The sequence below is a fragment of the Rhopalosiphum padi genome, chromosome 3 (assembly GCF_020882245.1).
Source record: "Rhopalosiphum padi isolate XX-2018 chromosome 3, ASM2088224v1, whole genome shotgun sequence".
Classification (NCBI taxonomy): domain Eukaryota; kingdom Metazoa; phylum Arthropoda; class Insecta; order Hemiptera; family Aphididae; genus Rhopalosiphum; species Rhopalosiphum padi.
This window is the reverse complement of record NC_083599.1, coordinates 82,282,502-82,302,274: the sequence shown is the minus strand read 5'-3', so window position 1 is coordinate 82,302,274 and position 19,773 is coordinate 82,282,502. Positions and strand designations below refer to the sequence as shown.

At 28.6% G+C, this 19,773-nt stretch overlaps 3 protein-coding genes across 3 annotated transcripts; 2 read left to right on the top strand and 1 right to left on the bottom strand.

The window, feature by feature from the left end:
- Window positions 1–2,213: 2,213 nt before the first annotated feature.
- LOC132926247 (52 kDa repressor of the inhibitor of the protein kinase-like) lies at window positions 2,214–4,035 on the bottom strand. The gene is made up of 2 exons (XM_060990585.1): window positions 3,969–4,035; window positions 2,214–3,474 (listed from the first exon to the last, which is right to left on the bottom strand). The coding sequence occupies exons 1-2, from the start codon at window positions 4,033–4,035 to the stop codon at window positions 2,594–2,596; spliced, it is 948 nt and encodes a 315-aa protein (XP_060846568.1). The 3' UTR covers window positions 2,214–2,593.
- A 2,598-nt stretch (window positions 4,036–6,633) lies between these two features.
- Window positions 6,634–8,958, top strand: LOC132926246 (uncharacterized). Its single transcript, XM_060990584.1, has 7 exons — window positions 6,634–6,745; window positions 6,880–6,984; window positions 7,066–7,481; window positions 7,543–7,708; window positions 7,785–7,972; window positions 8,070–8,235; window positions 8,495–8,958. Exons 1-7 carry the CDS (start codon window positions 6,634–6,636, stop codon window positions 8,956–8,958), a joined length of 1,617 nt encoding a protein of 538 aa, XP_060846567.1.
- A 1,034-nt stretch (window positions 8,959–9,992) lies between these two features.
- Window positions 9,993–13,902, top strand: LOC132926245 (zinc finger MYM-type protein 1-like). Its single transcript, XM_060990583.1, has 5 exons — window positions 9,993–10,022; window positions 11,637–11,707; window positions 11,749–13,346; window positions 13,416–13,639; window positions 13,870–13,902. The coding sequence occupies exons 1-5, from the start codon at window positions 9,993–9,995 to the stop codon at window positions 13,900–13,902; spliced, it is 1,956 nt and encodes a 651-aa protein (XP_060846566.1).
- The last annotated feature ends 5,871 nt before the right edge of the window (window positions 13,903–19,773 follow it).

Below are 19,773 nucleotides of genomic sequence, written 5' to 3'. Positions count from 1 at the left end.
GGGCCTTTCGGTAACACTCCAATACTATATTTGAACCTAGCACCGAAATTCTTATCTTAACAAGTCAACAAATATCGTTCCATAATAATATATTTGAATTATAATTATTTATAGACTGATGTCCAGACAGTCAACGTAACCACTACTTCCTGCGCAGTACTTTGACAAATTCTAAGAATCTATTTTAAGAAATATTTGCCGATAAGACGAAAACATTTCACTAGATACGTAAACACCATAAATATTTGTAGTAATTTTTACGTAAATGTATCAAAAATGTCGAATATGCGTTAAATTAACAAAAATTAAATAAAAATGCTTAAAAACTGGCGCAAAAGAACAAAAAATGCAATTATTTACGAATATCACAAGAAAATGCAAAAAAATGCAAAAAAAAATTGTATATTTGCACTCTATGACGTATGAATTGGATTTTGTATTTGATGAGCTATATTCTGGAATGCTATGAAAAAAAATGCAAGTACTGCAAATTCCTAGCCCTACTTATAAGTATTATTGCTTTTATTCGGTAAAAGAGCATAAAACTAAATATAAATAAATATATGAATTTAATATATTATAATGTATACAAATATGAATATAAAATAGATATATATTTATATAATATGTTAATATAAATATTAATTTTTGAAATAATTACATACCATAACCATTGGCACTATAACACCCATTACAAAACAGTGTAATGTGTATATTTGCATAAATAATTGGGGGGCGGATTTAAATGTACCATCCACTGTCGGCGAATCGTAAAAATTGAAACTTTATTAATAATTTGTCGGTGAACCAAGACGTCGGCAAACTAAACTGTCGGCAAAAAGGGAATATTTTAAAAATATTTTAAAACTGGTATATTTGTCGGCAAACTGAGTTGTCTGAAGTTGTTGAATTGGGATTCAGCAAAGTGGGTATGAACCTCCACACGTGGTCTATTGGCGAGGCTACAGCCTATTTGCGCCCCAGAGTAGTACATTTGCGCCCCGAGGGATATGGACAGGTGCGCCCGAAAGATAAGGTACTACCTGCCGATTTATAGCCCATATGCGCCCATTTCGTTTGCAACGTTGCCGTTGTGATTCATATTATTATAGATTATATTTATCATGATAAATACTTAAATTAATTAGATTAGTAGATTATATTATAATAATTAATAATTATTATTACTTTAATAGGTAATTATAATTGTCTTTAATACATGTTTTATGTTTTTACATACGCACTACAATCTTTTTTAACGCAACGCCAACTTATATTTCCCGAAACCAAATTTCTACTAAAGTGAAATTTAAAGTTACGAAAAATTAAACACTCACGATTTTTAGTAGTATTTATTATATTAAATTCCATTTTTAAACACTCGAAACTCACGTATAATACTCTAGTAAAATATTTGTAGTTTTTGCAAGATTGCACAACGCATACACAGACAGAAGTGAGAGTCGTCATGAAGTCCAATTAAGATAAAATGGACCGATATTCGATAATATCGATAAGAGTGTAACATAAAAATTAAAAATAGTTAAAACGGGAAAAATAATATGTACAATAGTTTTAACTTTATAAGGTAATAAGTAGTATTGCTTGTATTCTAGAATACAGTTTGGCAACGTCGCACGGGTTTAACACATTTTCATTAAAAATATTTCGGGCGCAAATGGGTTATGATTTCGGACGCAAGTGGGTTATAAAAAGGTGTGATGGGCGCAAATGGTTTGCACCGATTGGCAAATACGTCTTCACAGGTAATATTGTATAAAATTCAATCAAATAAATATCGAGAAAGTGTATAAATCTATTTCGAGCCAAGGCAATAAAAATATTTAAAACTTTTGTTCTAATAAATATTTTTAATATATTTCTTTTAAATATAATTCTTAGACACTTGTGCTACATTTTTAGTTTACAATTTTTATGTTTTAATACTGAAAATAAAAAAACTAAAAAATAATAAAAAAAAATGTCCAAAATATTCAAAATAGCCATTTTGTGAATCTAATTAAAAAAAATAATTACTAACATTTATTTAAGTCAAGTGGCTGATAAATAATAATAATCTCGTTAAGTAAATTTCGATTTATAAATCAGCCTTTTTAGAATATTTTGGAAATTTTTTATCAACTTAAGTTTTTATTTTTGGTATTAAAAAATAAAAAATAATAAAAATGCTATTATTTCATACAAAATCAGGCACGTACACAGAATAAAATTTCGGGGGGGGGGTTTACAAAATATAGCAATACAAATTGTACAGCAACATAATAAAACAATGTCTTCCTACTTACTCATTATTTTTAATTTTTTAATTATTATGCTACATTTTTAAACTTTATTATGTATGTCATTTGTTCAGTGTTCAGAAGTAAGTATATTTAGGAAATAGGAATATTAGGAATAATAATAGTAATAAAAATAAATAAAACTTTAAATAATATGTACCTATTATGAACAGAACAGAAATGTATTTGATTATTATATGCACATACAGTTACCTAGGTATATTAACATTTTAAGTATAGATAGAAGAAAAAAATCAAACAATTTATATATTTTATATAAAAAAAAATACAAACTAAAGTATAAAATCCCATTTTCGTGGTAACATTGCAAATCTATCGATAATTTCTTCTACATTTAAATCAACATTTCGGTATATGCTTAGTAAAGCCAATCCAGTAAGTCTCGTTTCTCCCATATTGTTTCGTAAGTATGTTTTAAGTCTCCGTAGAGTTGAGAATGACCGTTCAGCAGTAGCAGTTGTAACAGGTAATGTGGCCAAAATTGTCAAAAGACTGTGAATGTTTGGGAAAAAATCATAAGACATTGCAGACAAAGTAGTCAATGATGTAGTTGGACGGTCTCTATCAGATACATTTTTCCATTTAGCTAGCCATATTTTAATTTCTGCGTCAAATGTTTCATAATTAGGTAAAATATCTTTATAAAAAAGCGCTACCTCTTGAAAATCTTTTATATCAGTTGTATTTTTAAGAAAATTTGGAATAAGTGATTGTAGTTTGCCCATTACATGATGATGATTAGTAAATCTATCTTGTAATTGACAAATAAAATGATCCAAAAACGGTAAAAATATTGATCTTTTGTAATACTGTTCCGGAGAATCAGATGGAATATTGTTACGTGCAGTTTGTCGACCTACAGTTCTTGGTACCTCAATAATTCCTTCTAACATAGACTCTTCTACATTAGAAAATATTTGTTTAAACTCATCATCGCCATTTTCTCGAATTTCTTTAAATATTTGACATACATCTGTTACTCGCTCATAACAATATGACAAATCAATATTTACTTTTTGTAGTGCTATAGATAGTGGTAAAGTTAAAGAAAAAAACTTCTCAATCACATGTAAAGCTATGATAAAAACTGAGTTATTAATGGAAGTTGAAAGCTGAAAAGCTGTACGTGATGTTTCTATATTTGAACACTCTTCTAATTTTTTTAATGCATACACCGAAAAAAAAATCATTTGTAATATTAACAATATGATATTGTCGAAGTTCAACAATGTTAATATTGTCACCTAGATAATAACTTATGTGAATAACAAGATATTTTGTAAAAACAATATAATGTATTGTCAATATGATAATTATAATTATTAGTGCAAAAATTATTAATAATATTACTGTCGAATCAACAATAGCTATTTTTATCCAAAAATATCATAGGTTATTTTAATAATAAGGCATTGTTGATGTTTGACAATATAATATTGTCATTATAATAATACCCTGTGTGAATAACAAGATATCTTGTAAAAACAATATAATATATTATTCATTTGATAATCGTTATTATTAAAAAGATAATAATTATAATACAATAACCGTCATCATAAAGCGCATAACCAACTCTATATTTCCATTGTCTATTGCCCATTGTCCACTCGTACGAGTTGTGCTAATGTGTTTTATATTTTTTACTGTGTTGAGTGTTTTTATATTTGAGTGAGAATATCGTCTGATTTCTTTCTACCAGGTAAGTATCCATTATGAAATGTTATATTTGCAATTGTGATGTTGGTGAATTGAAAGCTTTAGTTGTACATTATAAATTAATTCATTTACTTAAGCCTGATAGTTCTTATACATGTTTGGAAAATAATTGTTCACAATCATTTAATTGCTTGTCATCATTTAAAAGGCATGTCAATAAGAAGCATGTAGTTGTTATTTCTAAAATCCCTCCCAGTGTACAGAGTGGTAACTGTGTACAAGAAATATCAAATGTGGCCCCAAATGTAGAATACGAGTATTCTACTAGAGATAATATCAATAATTATGATGAACCTAAAAATACATTTAACTTTGGAAAATCTGCAAAAGAATTATATGAATCGACTTTAAAATTTATTATTAGCTTATACAATAATAACAATTTCAATAATAGTGATGTGCTTTATATTCAGTCTGGGATGACAGAAAATATTTTGAAACCTATAGCCTCCATTCTTAAAAATATGGTTAAAATTAATATTTCAGAACCTATATTAGTTTCTACTTTTAATAGGCTTGAGGGACTAATACTAGATCCATTTAATTATTGTAGTACAGAGTATCACTTAAATAATTGGCTTATTAACAATAACTTGTTATGCAATGTCCAACAGATAACTATTAATAATCAAATGTGCCCTGTTTCTTATAGTGGTGAGATTTTTTATAATGAAAAAGTAACTAAAGGTGCTCTCTTACCATTACAATTTCAATTTAAACAATTTTTCGAACATGGTAACAATTTTCAAACATGTTATGATAAGCTTGTGAATTTCCAAACTGACAAAACGTCTTTCTCAAATTATGTACAAGGAAAATTATGGAAACAAAAGATATCTCAATATGAAGGGAAAATAGTTTTTCCATACTTTTTGTACATTGATGATTTCGAGATAAATAATCCACTAGGATCTCATGCTACATATCAATCTATTGCAGCCATTTACTATAGTTTTCCTCTTATTGAAAATAATAGTAAACTATCAAATATATTTCTAGCTGCATTAATTAAATCAGCTGATTTTAAAGAATTCGGAAATGATCCATGTTTATTGCAAATAATTAATGAAATTAATTATCTTGCTAATGAAGGAATAATTATTACAACTGAATATGGTAACTTTAAAGTTTATTTTATTCTTGGATTAATTTTGGGGGACAACTTGGGGCTCAATAGTATACTTGAATTCAGCAAGTCATTTTCTTCCAATTATTACTGCCGGTTTTGTAAGACTCATAAAACTATTGCAAATAAACTTTGTGAAGAGGATGGCTCATCTATGCGTAATGCTAATAACTACTTACAAGATGTAGCCAAAATGAACTTTAGTGAGACTGGAATTTATAAAAACTCTATTTTAAACTCTATTGAACATTTTCATGTTGTAGAAAATTATTGTGTAGATATTATGCATGATGTCTTTGAAGGCATATGTCATTATGATATGTGTCATATTATTAAATATTATACTAACACAGCACAGATTATTTCTTTGTGCACTTTAAATAAACAAAAAACTAATTTTAATTATGGACCAATTGAAGTTGGTAATATATGTCCTGAAATTACTGAACAACATTTAAACAAATGTCATTTAAAGATGTCAGCTAGAGAAATGATGACATTTGTTAATTTTTTTTCTATCATGGTTGGAGAATTTATTCCTGAAAATGATGAAGTTTGGCAATTTTATTTAACACTTGTTAAAATAATTGATATACTTCTATCATACAAGTTTACAGAAAGCAAAATTGAATACCTTAAACAACTAATACATCAGCATAACTCTATGTATACAAGTCTATTTAATGATACATTAAAACCTAAGCATCATTTCTTAACACATTATCCCACTATTATTCGGTATGCAGGACCTCCAAGACATTACTGGTGCTTTCGCTTTGAGGGGAAACACAAGGAACTTAAAACTTATGCACGTACCACATCATCACGTAAAAATATTACATTGACATTAGCAAAAAAATGTCAATATAAATTTGCTTATATTTTATTACAACCTATTAATACTCTACACACTGTCTTGAAACAAAAACATTGTATAAGCAGCTTATATTCAAATATTATACATACCAAAATTTCTCTTACCACATCTGACACATATGTTTTTAATTGTTACAATCAAATAGAGTTTAAGGGGACGGTTTACAAAAGAGGATATTATTTAACAAAATTTATTGAAGAAATTAATTTATTTGAGATATTAGAATTAGTAGTTATTGATAATCCCATTTTAATAATTTATGTACTAGTTAAACAGATTAAAATAGAAAATTTTAATTCACATCTTGAATCATTTGAAGTTGATAAAGATAGAACCATTATAAATAATTGTTTGATTTTTAAAATAGAAGAATTTAGTGGACCACCTATTAACATTACACCAACTTCATCAGGCAGATTAATGATCCGTCTAAAAGAATTTTTTTAATAATTTATATTTTTTCAACCACAATTCTATGTATATAATAAATTAATAACATTATTTTCATATTTTTATATATTATTTTTTTTTAAATATTTAATTAGTATTTTAGCAGTAATAAGTATTACATTGGTCAAATTACAATAATAATGGATAGACCAGCTGAATCATCAATGAATTACTCAAATTATACTATTGCTTCAAATTGTATTGATGCTTTGAATTGTGCTGGTGATTTGAATTGTGCTGATAATGCTGCAAGTATTATTTATCCACGCTTACAAAATAATTTAAGACACTTTAATCTTAAAAAAATAACAATTTTAAAATAAATTTTTATCTAGCTTTTAACTAATCCCCTAGTAAAATATTAAACTTACAGCTTTCCACAATAGTTATGCCATTTTTGCAAGGTTATGTTTATCCTGTTGAAGACTTACAACCTTTGCATAATTTATTAAAAGAGTGGCATTTGGAATGTACATATCAAACATTACTTGGTAATATTATAATTCACTTATATTGTAATTGTAATCACAGTTATTAAACAAGTTTGTTTACATTAACATAACTTATTTTAGATGAACTAATTGATTTAAACATTTTGGCGATTATGAATGTTAACCACACAAATGAGCTGCTAAAAAATTACCCACTAGGCATTAGAATATTATTTTATAGTAACTTAGAAAAATGGCAAAATTCAAAAAAAATATTACCTACAACACCACTGCTTCCAACTTTGGACAAAAACCTACCTCAACAAAAATTTTCTTCAACCCTTCCTTTAAATCTTGGAGAAATTTTAAATGCATGTTCAACCGGATTGATGATTAATAACTATTACAAAACAAATCAAAAATTTAATGACAATATTAGAACATTGTTAGTGGAGACTATTATTAATTATATTATAACTAAGCAAATATCTATGTCTGTGAGCCTAGCTAATAGCATTGCAGATCAAATTGCTGATATATTTCCAACAGAAATAAAAGTTAGTATTTTTATTTATTATTATATTTATTCTACTTTACTCATATTTTCTAACTTTTTAGGATACATATTTTTTAAAATACGACACAAACAAAAATCCTAAGGGTAAGCTGTACGCTAAATATTACAATTCTATGCGAACTTTGAAAACTAGTGGTCTAATATCCTGTAATACTCATACAAAACCACCGACCAAACCACTTAATCGCAAACACAATTTCCATTTTGGTATGTTATTCAGATTTAATATTTGTAATATTATAATAATTATGAAACTTATCTTTATTTAATTGGTATGTTGTAGAACCAGAAAATGATGTTCAGTATATTATTGAACAAATCAAACATGACAATAATTGTTCTTTCCCTGATTTGGAATATAACTGGAAAGCAACAACTCAGTTACGTTTAAACAATATTCAAACTTTAACATCTACCAATGATATACTAAACAACTGGAGTAATTATAAATTACCTATGGGATACAGACTGGTAATTTTACAACCACACTCTACCCTACTCTAAAAATAACTTAAATCTGCTGGAGAACAATATAAATATAACTAAACAACTAAAATAATATTTTCAGGTTGACATAGATTTTACAACAATGTATCCTAATTGCTCAAATTTAATTTCTGTATTTGAAGAGAAATCAGAAAAAATCATCAATTTATTAGATGAAAAAATAAAGGACACATCGAGCCGACGGTTATTGGAAAGTTTAAACGAATCAACTACAGATATAAGTCAAAGTATAAACAATTTTATTTTTTATAAAAAAATTCATAGCTAATAGTGGCTAGAATAATGATTTTGGACTCGAGTATTAATTTAATTAATTAGCATATACCTAACACAATTATTAACAGAGAATAATAATAATCATTTTTAAACTGTTCTTTAATCTTATTTTGTAGTAACTAAATATAAATATGGGAATTATAAATGTGTCGTACTATTTAAAATATCATTATATTATTTTAATGTTAAAAATTAATTTAAATATTTCAGATGGGAAGAACACAATTATATTTTATTTATTACATGCCATATTTATACCAACATCGAAAAAAGTCACAAGGGATCACACGGGCAAAAAAAATCAGACAAAATATTCTATCAAAGATTCTCAGAATAGCTTTATTATATTTAAAAACTCAGTTTGCGAAATAGAAGAATACATTAATAATCGCCATAGTGAAAAATCTCCAATACAACCTTTTATTATGGTAGTTGGTACTCCTATTAACCCACAAGAAATTGTTGTATTTTTTGACTCAATAAAATATAAAGTTTTTTCCATCTTACATGCCATAGATGTAACATTTAAATTGTTTCATCTATTTAATTTAGAATATCCCTCAGAATCTGTTTTAGTTTGGATGTTTATTCAAAAATTTTTTTTCTCCATCAATACCAAATTTGATGTTCCGTGTCATACACTAGGACAAATAATGTCAGATTTAAATAATTAATAATATGCATTTTTAAATTTTTTCAACTATATAAATATACAATTTTTTAATTCAGTATATTCAATCTGGTTTTTAATTTTTACCTTATTCCCGTTAATTTTAAGTTAAAGCATGTGTACAAGAAATTATTATTCAAGTAATTTTAAAGTTACTTATTATTAAATATAATATTATTTTTTTAATTTAAATATACCATACTGTGTTTAATGTACATAATATGTAATGTAATATTATTACATTAAAATAAGGTGGGAAAAAGCATTAAACTTTAAATAATTATAATTCCTTGTACCTAGCATGCTTAATAGTGTTGTATTGCAATTTATTATTCAGGCAAATATTTATTGTTTACACAATTTTGCTCCCCCCCCCATTCAAAAAAAACTTTTGTTATAATTATTTATAAAACCTCTATTGAAACTGCTAGGTAGGTATGCAAAATAAATAAAAATTCAAAATTATTAATTATTTATTTAAAAATAGTTCTAGTTATTAGTTATTAGTTTTACTAAGTGCCAAATAGTAAGTACTAACCTTGGATTGATTAATCTGCGAAGCTTGTGAAAAAAATGTATTAGTTTTGGTTGTTTTTTCCATTAAAGAAGCATACTTTGTAGTCTTTCTATACCCTGATCCGCTAAGTTTAAATCTAGAACCCATAACTAAATAGAAATCTTATAATAATTAGTAGGTAATAGCCAATATGTATACGATTTATAAAGGCAAAATGCACTTGCGAAACACGAATCACCACCGGAAACACTAGTACCGACTATCGAGACAAATGACAATCCAGTTTACACTGTTTAGTGTTTAGTGTTTACAAATTACAGCATTCAGTTACTGTCGGTATTACTCGTTAACAGTTGATAGCTAATATTATTAATAACTTAGCGATTAGCAACCATCATTGTGTGTGTGATGCCGAGGTGGTCTATAACTATATGATAGTTAAATATAGTTTAATCGGCATATCACAATATTGGGTTATTATTATTAACATCTATTTTTAATATTTATCGTTGCATGTAACAATGAATTGGTTATCGGTGGGCGATGTAACTGTAAATAGGTAGGTAAGTTGTCTTGGTATTATAAAAATAATAATTTGACGCGAGCGGGGAGGGAGATAGGTAAACATTTGGTGAAAAAATTTTAATGATTGACGTCAGTATGTAAAGTACGAAATAAAAATTTGCCACCCCTATATATCTTTAAAAATGTGTCGCTCTGGGCAACGGAACCCATAGCCCCTACTTAAATACGCCACTGAATAGTGAATATAACAACAATGTTTTTAATTATGGTAACAATAATAATTTATATATATAATAATATAAATTGTCAAATCCACAATTTATATAGATTGATTCAACAATATTTTTAATTATGGCAACAATACAAATTTATACATATAATTATACCAATTGTCAAAGTAACAATTTTTATAGATTGTTTCAACAATATTGGAAGTTACAACAATATTGTCAAATTGATAAAAAAACCTTGTTGGTTCTATATCGACAAAAAAATTGTCAAATTAACAATGTTTATTAATTGATTCAACATTGCCAAATGGTGCAACAATAGTATTGTTAAATTGATACAAAAATCTTGTTGGCTCTATATTAACAAGATTATTGTCATTCTAACATAGTTTTTTATCAATATGATTGTGATTTTTTTTTCGGTGTAATAAATAGCTTTATATAATTCTTTAAATCTAATTAAGCTTTCATGTCGATCTACCCATCGCGTTTCACACATTTTTATTAGAGTTTTTGTTTGACTTTGTGGGACATATTCATTAATACATTCAATCAGTGTTTTTGTTCTTTGCGATGAAGCTCGGAAAAATGTTATTACTGAAGATACAGTTCCAATACAGTTTCTAATTGATACGATTTTACATGAACTTCCTACAGCCAAATTCAAAGAATGAGAAGCGCAATGCACATAAAGCGCATGTGGAACAGCCTCTAAAATATAAAAATTAAATTATAAAATTGTGTAGGTAGCAGTGGCGAAGCGTCATAGGAGACAAAGAGACAATGTCTCCCCACTTAGAAATTAGAACACGGGACAAATAAATAATTATTATTTTGTTTTATACAATATTTAAAAATGTGAATTTTATTTTATATTATAAAATATTAAAATATATGATGTATGTTTCAGTATTTGTTAAAATCGGTTTTTCGTTATAAAGTTATAGAATTCTTAAAATAGATTAGATGCACGCGATACGGGCATACGGCGGCGATACAGCCGTGCGTACGTGTTGGCGATACGGGTCATTTCAAATACGGTATTATATCTAAATCTAAAAGACGTTGCGACGCATTGTCTCACAAATATAGGTGCGCGGGTACAAGGGAAATGTTAATGTGAGTGGGGATTACTATGTACTCGATGAGACAAGTCTCGCCGTTCGTAATTACCTCAATCCTCAATAAACGTCGCCGTCGCATTGTCACGCCGCGCAATCGTAATGTCGTACGACTGTTTTACAATATTTATTATTTCTTATTGTAATTGTAATTAATTGTCCTCGTAATTCATAATGGCTGACGATTTAATTAATTCCATTTTGGACGATGGAATTAATAATTATTCATACGAAAAAAAATATGAACTTAAAAATAAAAAACCATGTCCCTTATTGCATTTAACAATAGCTGACGGAAAAACAACTAGAAAATTTCAATTCGTGTGGTATTCAAAATATAAATGGCTTACTGGTAGTCAGGTAAGAAATAAACTATATTGTTTTTACTGCTTATTATTAAGAGGAGAGAAAACCTGGAGCAACGAAGGTGTATCAAATATAAAAAATTTCGAACGAAAAGCAAACAAACATGCTATTTCTGAAAGGCATCTCGTTTGTCAGGAACAATTTAAGTTACTTGGTAAAAATATAATTGATCATGCACTATCGGAAGGGCGACGCTTGCAAGCCATAAAATATAATGAACAAGTTGGCATTAACCGTCGCATATTAGCTCGATTAATTCATGTTGTGTGTTATTTGGGGAAACAAGAGTTAGCTTTCCGAGGACACGATGAACGAAAAAGCTCATTAAGTAAGGGTAATTATTTAGAGCTATTAGAACTCTTATCGCAAGAAGAACAAATACTCAAAGAACATTTTTTGTCTAACTCTTTATTTAAAGGAACGTCTAGTGATGTGCAAAATGATTTAATTGCTTGTATTACAGATGTCATAAATACTAAAATAATGAATGATTTAAAATGTGCAAATTTTGTGTCTATACAAGCCGACGAAACTACCGATGTATCGTGCAAATCACAAATGAGTATTATTTTAAGATACGTTGTTGACAACAACATTGAAGAGAGATTTATAGGTTTTTTTGATGTATCAAAAGATAAAAGTGCTGTTGGGCTCTCAAATATTTTATTGGCAGAAATAACCAAATGGAATATAAACGATAAAATTATATGTCAGACTTATGATGGAGCGGCCGTCATGGCTGGAAACCAAAATGGAGTCCAAGCCATTATTAAAAAAACTTATCCAAAAGCCCTATTTATTCACTGCTATGCCCATCAACTGAACCTAATTTTTTTACATGGGTCAAAAAATATTAAGTCCGTCCGTATTTTTATAAGCGACCTTACAATGTTTCACACATTTTTCAGTAGATCACCAAAACGAACTGAGCTGCTTCGGGAAAAAGGTTTTAAGTTGCCAAAAAGTTGTGAAACAAGGTGGAATTACCATTCAAGAGCAGCAGCTACTATAAGTACACATTTTAAAGAACTACAAAAAGCGATATCGTATGTAACAGAGGGGGAAGACTGGGATCCGATTTCTATAAGTACAGCGTATGGGTTACTGCATAAATTATCAAATCAAAAATTTGTGTATTTATTATGTCTGTTTCATCGAATATTTATATACTCGGATCATGTATTTTTAATACTTCAAACAAAATGCACTGCGGATGTACAAACTTGCATAAATGAAATAAAAAATTTATCTACACAATTATCAGCTATGAGAAATGACCAAAATACTATAACCGAGTGTTGCGAGTCTGCAATGGAATTGAATAACGAACTTCAATATACAGACAAAGATATAAATAGTCTCAAAAATCTGACGTATGAAATATTGGACTCAATAATTATCCAAACTGAAGTTCGATTTCAAGATTTTCACGTTTTGAAATTTATTGAGCTCGCAAACAACAATGAGTTTATTAATTACAAAAAACATTTTCCAATTGAGAAACTAAATCAACTACTAAAAGTTTTCCCAGGAGTATTCGAACAAGAGAGATTACAAAATGAATTAACAGTTATTTACAATGATAATAACAAACATCTTCCACCAAAAGAATTGCTGAATTATATTATTAAAGGTTGGTACATAATCATTATTATTTTTAAAATCTATGTATTTAATTATAATATAATCATATTTGTTTCAGCTGAGTTACAAGAAGTGTACGTAGAGCTTACAAAATTGTTACAATTAATTTTGTGTATTCCTGTAACAACGGCTTCTAGTGAAAGAAGTATGAGTACTTTAAAAAGAATCAAGACGTTTCTAAGAAATACAATGACACACGATAGATTCTCAAATTTGTGTACTATGGCTATCGAGAAGAAAATGTTGAGTGAATTAGCTACTGACCCAACATTTATTGACAATGTCATTGACTTATTTTCTAAGACAAAAAATAGAAAAATAGATTTAACGTATAAATTAACGTAAATTTGTTTTTAAACTTCATGTTAATGCGAGTTGCACATATACAGTTTATTATATTACATTTTATTTTGTTTTGTTGGTTATAATTTATAAATTATAATACATTTGTTTTATTACATCAAATATTATTATTTTGGAAGTTTTTAAATATAATTTAATTTTGTTTTTAGTTTTTGAACATTTATTTATTACCGTTTAGATAATGGCCATAGTTGCCGGGTTCAAGAAAAAAAGAGGGGGTCTAGGCGTATTAGTGCCATTTTTTTTTCAGTGTCTCCCCAACCAAAAACCTCAAGCCTCGCTACTGGTAGGTAGGTATCTAGTGTTACCTCATAGTGTTATTTTACCTCTGATGTATTGTTGGACGCCATTGAACTGCCCACTCATCGATGCAGCACCATCATAACCTTGTCCTACAAGAAATTTTTTTTCGAGTCCAAATTGCTCTAGCAACTGAAGTATAGAAGTAGATAATCCTTTACCAGTCATATCACGAACAATTGAAAATTCAAGAAAATCTTCCATAATACAGTTTGACACACCGTCAACGTATCGTACACAAAAAGACATTTGTTCTAACCGAGATACGTCTTGTGTTTCGTCTACTAAAATAGAAAAATATTTTGTATTTCTGATATTTTTTAATATATTTTCTTGTATTAAATTGCCACAAATAGTAATGATTTCATTTTGAACATTAGGACTAGTGTAAGATGCAAAAGAAGTTGCGTTTTTTAAATGTTTGTCTAAAATAGGATCAGTCAATGATTTAAATCTTAATAAAGATCTAAAATTCCCGTCATTTGTTTCTATACTTTCATCATATATTTTTCCACTGTCATTATTACCTCTTAAAGCAATATTTTGTTTTCCACATAAAATTAAGGTTTCAATTATTGGACGAAGAATAGATCGATTTTCAATGACTTGTTTTTTTCGTGAAATATCTATCTCATTTGCAATATTATTATTAATTGGTAATTTTTGGGCGGTGTCCATGGATTTTTTAATAACTCGTACTTTTTTGCATCATTTATATTATTAGAAGCTGATAAAAATAATCCAATATCCAGAGAATAATTTTTTAACGATTCATTATCTATATTTGTATCAAGTTGGGTCTCCAAAGCGTTTGGTACATCAACTTCGGTTGCAATATTTTCAATACTACTCGATTCACTTTCAGTTTCTTCATTATTTTTAATTTTTTTTACACCAAAATTGAATAAAGATGGTTGATCACTATTTCTTTTCATTGTAAAAAAATAATAATAAAATATAAAATATTTAATAAATTTGGTTAATCAGTTTTCATAAGTTAGAACTCGCAAAAATAACCAAAACACTATCGCACTCGTTACCGTTCTAATACCGAACACAGACTAAAACTAAACGATCGTCATCGTTTAATGATTTTATTATTGTAGACTGTAGTTTAGAAATTCAATAGAAATTTTTGTTTCGATCGAGTAGATACGGAAATAAGATAAGATAAGATTATCCTAAAAGTATGAGTTTTCTAGGTATATCGCAAATCGCAACTATACAGTTCTGTGTTCGGACGTAGTTCTCAGTAATCACCTCGATCATTCAACTATAATACTATAATATAGGTATAAACGTGTATTTCATACCCGACTAATAAACAGAGAAAACTAGTCACAAACAGCTAATTATAAAAATATTTTATAATAATAGGAATATAATAAATTTGACTTAATTTTTAAAGAAATTATTTCGGGGGGGTTTGAACCCCAAACCCCCCCTGTATACGTGCCTGTACAAAATATATATTTTTTATTATTTGCCTGATTCGAAATATGTATTTAAATTTTTATTTTTTCAAATTACAATTATATTTAATTTTTAAAATTATATTATTTCAGTTAACACCCGCAGTAGCTGGTCAAATGCCGAATTCAAAATGTTTAAAAAGAACAATAAACGAGTTAGAAAAATTGTTGAACACTGGTTTTCGGACGGAACATTTTCAAGTTGTCCAAATTTATTTTATCAATTTTATACTATCCATGCAGTATTTCATACTGAAATAATATCTTTGGTATACGCTTTGCTACCAGATAAAAAAGAAACGACATATGTAAAATTATTTCAAGCTTTAAAATCAATAAAGTTTGGTTTATGTCCAAAATCCTTTGTGGTAGATTTTGAAAAAGCAGCAATTAATGCTATTAAAAATTAATTTCCAAATACAAATATTCATGGATGTTTTTTTCATCTGAGTCAAGCAGTTTGGAGACAAATACAACACCACGGTCTGTCAAAACAATATAGCGACAATGTTAATTTTGCATTAGAGGTACAAAAATTACCAGCTCTTGCTTTTATACCTGCAGATAAGGTAATTCAATGTTTTGAAATATTATTAGAAAGCCCATATTATGCCGAAAATGAAGAGATGTTATCACCCCTAATAACCTATTTTGAATGTACATGGATTGGTATTTTAGGCAGGAGAGGAAATCGCCGACCTCCATTGTTTCCAATTGAAATCTGGAATTGTTTTAATCATATTAAAGAAAATCTACCTAGAACAAATAACAAAATAGAGAGCTGGCACAATGGATTTTCAGCAATGGTAAGTTGTACGAGACCAATCATCTTAGATAGATTGTTTGAAAAAAGAAGAAAGTTTGAATAAAATGATATCAGAACAATTTCTTGCTGAAAAAAAAAAAAGTATAAGGATTTATAAAATAGACTCTTGGAAGTATGTTCAAATGTTGACAATCATCCATTAAATTAAATTTTACTAGGTATTTCCCATAATTTTAATTTTTGTTAATAATAAGTTTCGTTTTTCCTATATTTAATTTTAATTTGACATAAAATGAGTAAGCCCAATTTAGAGGATTTTGGCCATAATATTGAAAAAAATAGTCTAATAACTTTTGTAAGTCTTCATCAATATTCGAAAGGAATGTGTATAATTTGTTTTTAAATGCCTCTTCATCCAACTCTGTTGATAAATCATTAAGTATTTTACGAACAGTGATTCGTTTTTCTTAATTATTTATTTTCGATAAATTTTTTCGCCATGCTTCATGTACGTGCCATATACAAAAGAGTTTTTGTTTCACAGGGCCCATAATTTTTACCCAGCTATTAAAATAAGACATCTGCATATCCGACATTATGGTTTTAGGCGACACATTACCAATTCGGATTTTTATTTTTTCAAATAGAACACTAAAAACTCTTCATAATTTCTATTAGATAATAAGAAAGCAACTGGATAGCCTTCACAGTCAACATCTATTACTAACATTGTATGTAAAATGAAGTCATTAGGATTTGTACCATGTGTACCATCAAAACAGATGGTTTTATACCCATAACGCTTCAAAGTTTGCTCTTGATTATGGTCCATGTATCCTAATGCAAAATCATTTTTTTTTAATGTGGGAAACTCCTCATCTAAAACTCCTTCATCTTTGTAAAAAATAATTGCATTTTTATTTTTTATTGTAAAACTGGCTATATTTTTAGAATCATCTTTGTACAATGCTGGAAAAGGTTCATTCAGATTATACTGCTTAGCAATATTTGCCACATCGTGGTAATTCAACAAATCAATACGACTGCATCGTTGCAAATCTTCATCGTTTCGCTGCGTTGATTCGTATTGTCCTAACAAAACTTTAAGTGGTACACTTAAGGACAACTTATTGGCAATGGCTAATTTCTCGTTGGGATTTAAACTTATATGTGGTGTTAAGAACCACTGATTTAACTAGTATATGTATATGTTAATATTATTGTATGTATATTTGTGAGCCGTCGTCGGGCTCAAGGAATGTGCTGATGAAGCCATCGAGACCCGACGACCGGCCTGGACGCCCCGCGCATAGAACGCGAGTGCGCCAGTCCAGGATTGGAGACAGAGCATTACGTTTGTACAGAGCATTCAGAACCTTATTTTTTCATTAATATAGTTGTACGTTTATTCTTAATTACAAATACAGAAAGTTAACTTGTCCGAAAGTGTTTGTGAATTTATTTGTGAGGACATCTCAGGATCGTCCATAACATTTTTGGTGGCAGCGGTGGTATACGCCCAACACCAGTATCTCGCTACTACGGACATCAAACGGGCAGAGACTTTCAAAGATATATTGAAAGAAAAACGAACAATCGAACCATATCATTCCAAACAGAAAATCATTACCAAGGACATAAAAAACTACGGTAATATTTAAAACACAAAATATTACATTTCAATAATATTTCAAACAAAAAATAAAACACGCAGAATATAATATAAAATTTATATAATTGTATATTATATTACGTGTTGGCTGTATTGTGTGTATATATAACTATATCCGTCTACAATACGAATAAACAAATACGCATGGTCAGCGTATTCGGATTTCGGAGGCGACATAATACGTAGAATTTTTACTGATATTGTCGCAACTGTCATCGTCATAATTTCGAAGACGCACGAACCGTCATCGGGTGCCGCCTAAAACCGTGATTGCACGAGTGTGCCCGACCGGGGACTTCGAACGAAATTTATCGAAAGGTCGTGTTGCCGCCGAGCGCGTATTAAACTATTAATTTTGGAATTATTTTTGGCACGCTTTTTAAACGTTTTTCACCTGAACGATGACATACATATTTTGTGATAGTACATTTTTTGGTTTCCACCACACAGCTATAAAAAATTGAAAGTATGATTTATGTTCTAAATCAATTTTCCATCTTTCAAATTCTTTTATATTTTGGAACTGTAATTGTTCATATTGGAAGACAATTCTGTGGTCTTTATGGTAATGTTCGTTAACAGGTTAAGCGCCACGTAGGATCTATTGACCTTTCATTCGACTTTTCAAAATGATTCTTATTAAATTCAGTAGGTTTGTCTAAACATTTTTTTATATTTCATCGAGACGAAAGACAATTATCACTTTTGTTCACATATTAACTATTGATTATCTTTCTTACCTGAATTGAATGCACACATAAAAAATGTGATGGATCTTAGAACCCTACGTGGCGTTAATGACAAGTGTAGGGTCATTAGATCCTTTATTCAATTTTTAGTGTTATGTAAAAGTACAATTTTTAACTTATGATATAAAATACACATTCATACATCAGATATAATGAATAATAATACATTTTATTTTGAAATTAAAAAAAAAAATTACATAAGATAACATATGCAATATAATATATTGTAATTTATATATTAATAAATGATTATAACTGTAAATAATGTCTACAATACATTTTTGTGTTTTTTTATAAAGCAATCTCTACACATTTGTTGTTTACATCCTTCACAATGAGTAAATACTTTTCTTGTTTTGTTTTGAGCTTCTAATCTACCAAGATTTTCCGACTTCTGCGCATAACACGGCTTACACATTCTTTTTTTTTGTGTTGTAACTAGTAAGTGTTTTAAGCCTGGTGAAATAGGCTGAGGAACATTTGGTTTGTATAGTAGCTGCTTGATAATTTCTTCTTTGAAAGTAGTTATTGTTATAGATTTATTTTTGGTTACAGACTTAAATAATGATAATGCATTGACCGTTGCTGTGGATAGAAGAATATCAAAGGCCACTTTTTTATACCATTTAATAGTCTTCTTCAAAGGTGAACTGTAAGATGACATTTGATCAGAACGGTCTATGTACGATTTTCCTGTATTATAATCTTCGACAACGAGTGGTTTTTTTATTATCGTATCCCTTTTTTGTATTTCTATTATTTGGTCAGAGTGTTTGGTTGTGATTAATAAAATGTCACGTTTATCCCGCCATTTAAGAATAACTACGTTAACTACTTCACTGTTGTTCAGCCAATTTACTATGCGTTCGTCCATTTTAAAACAAACAAGAATTTAAATGTGTCAATCACGAAACACGTTCCTCGACCGACTGTGTTGTATCGTAATATTACGATAGGTTTACCACTTATTATATCACAGTAATAAAGATTATTATTATTATTATTATTAAAACTGACGAACTAATTGTGCGATTACAAATCGATAACGATGGAAATTTTCCAAACACTTTCTATTTATACATTAGGCCATATAA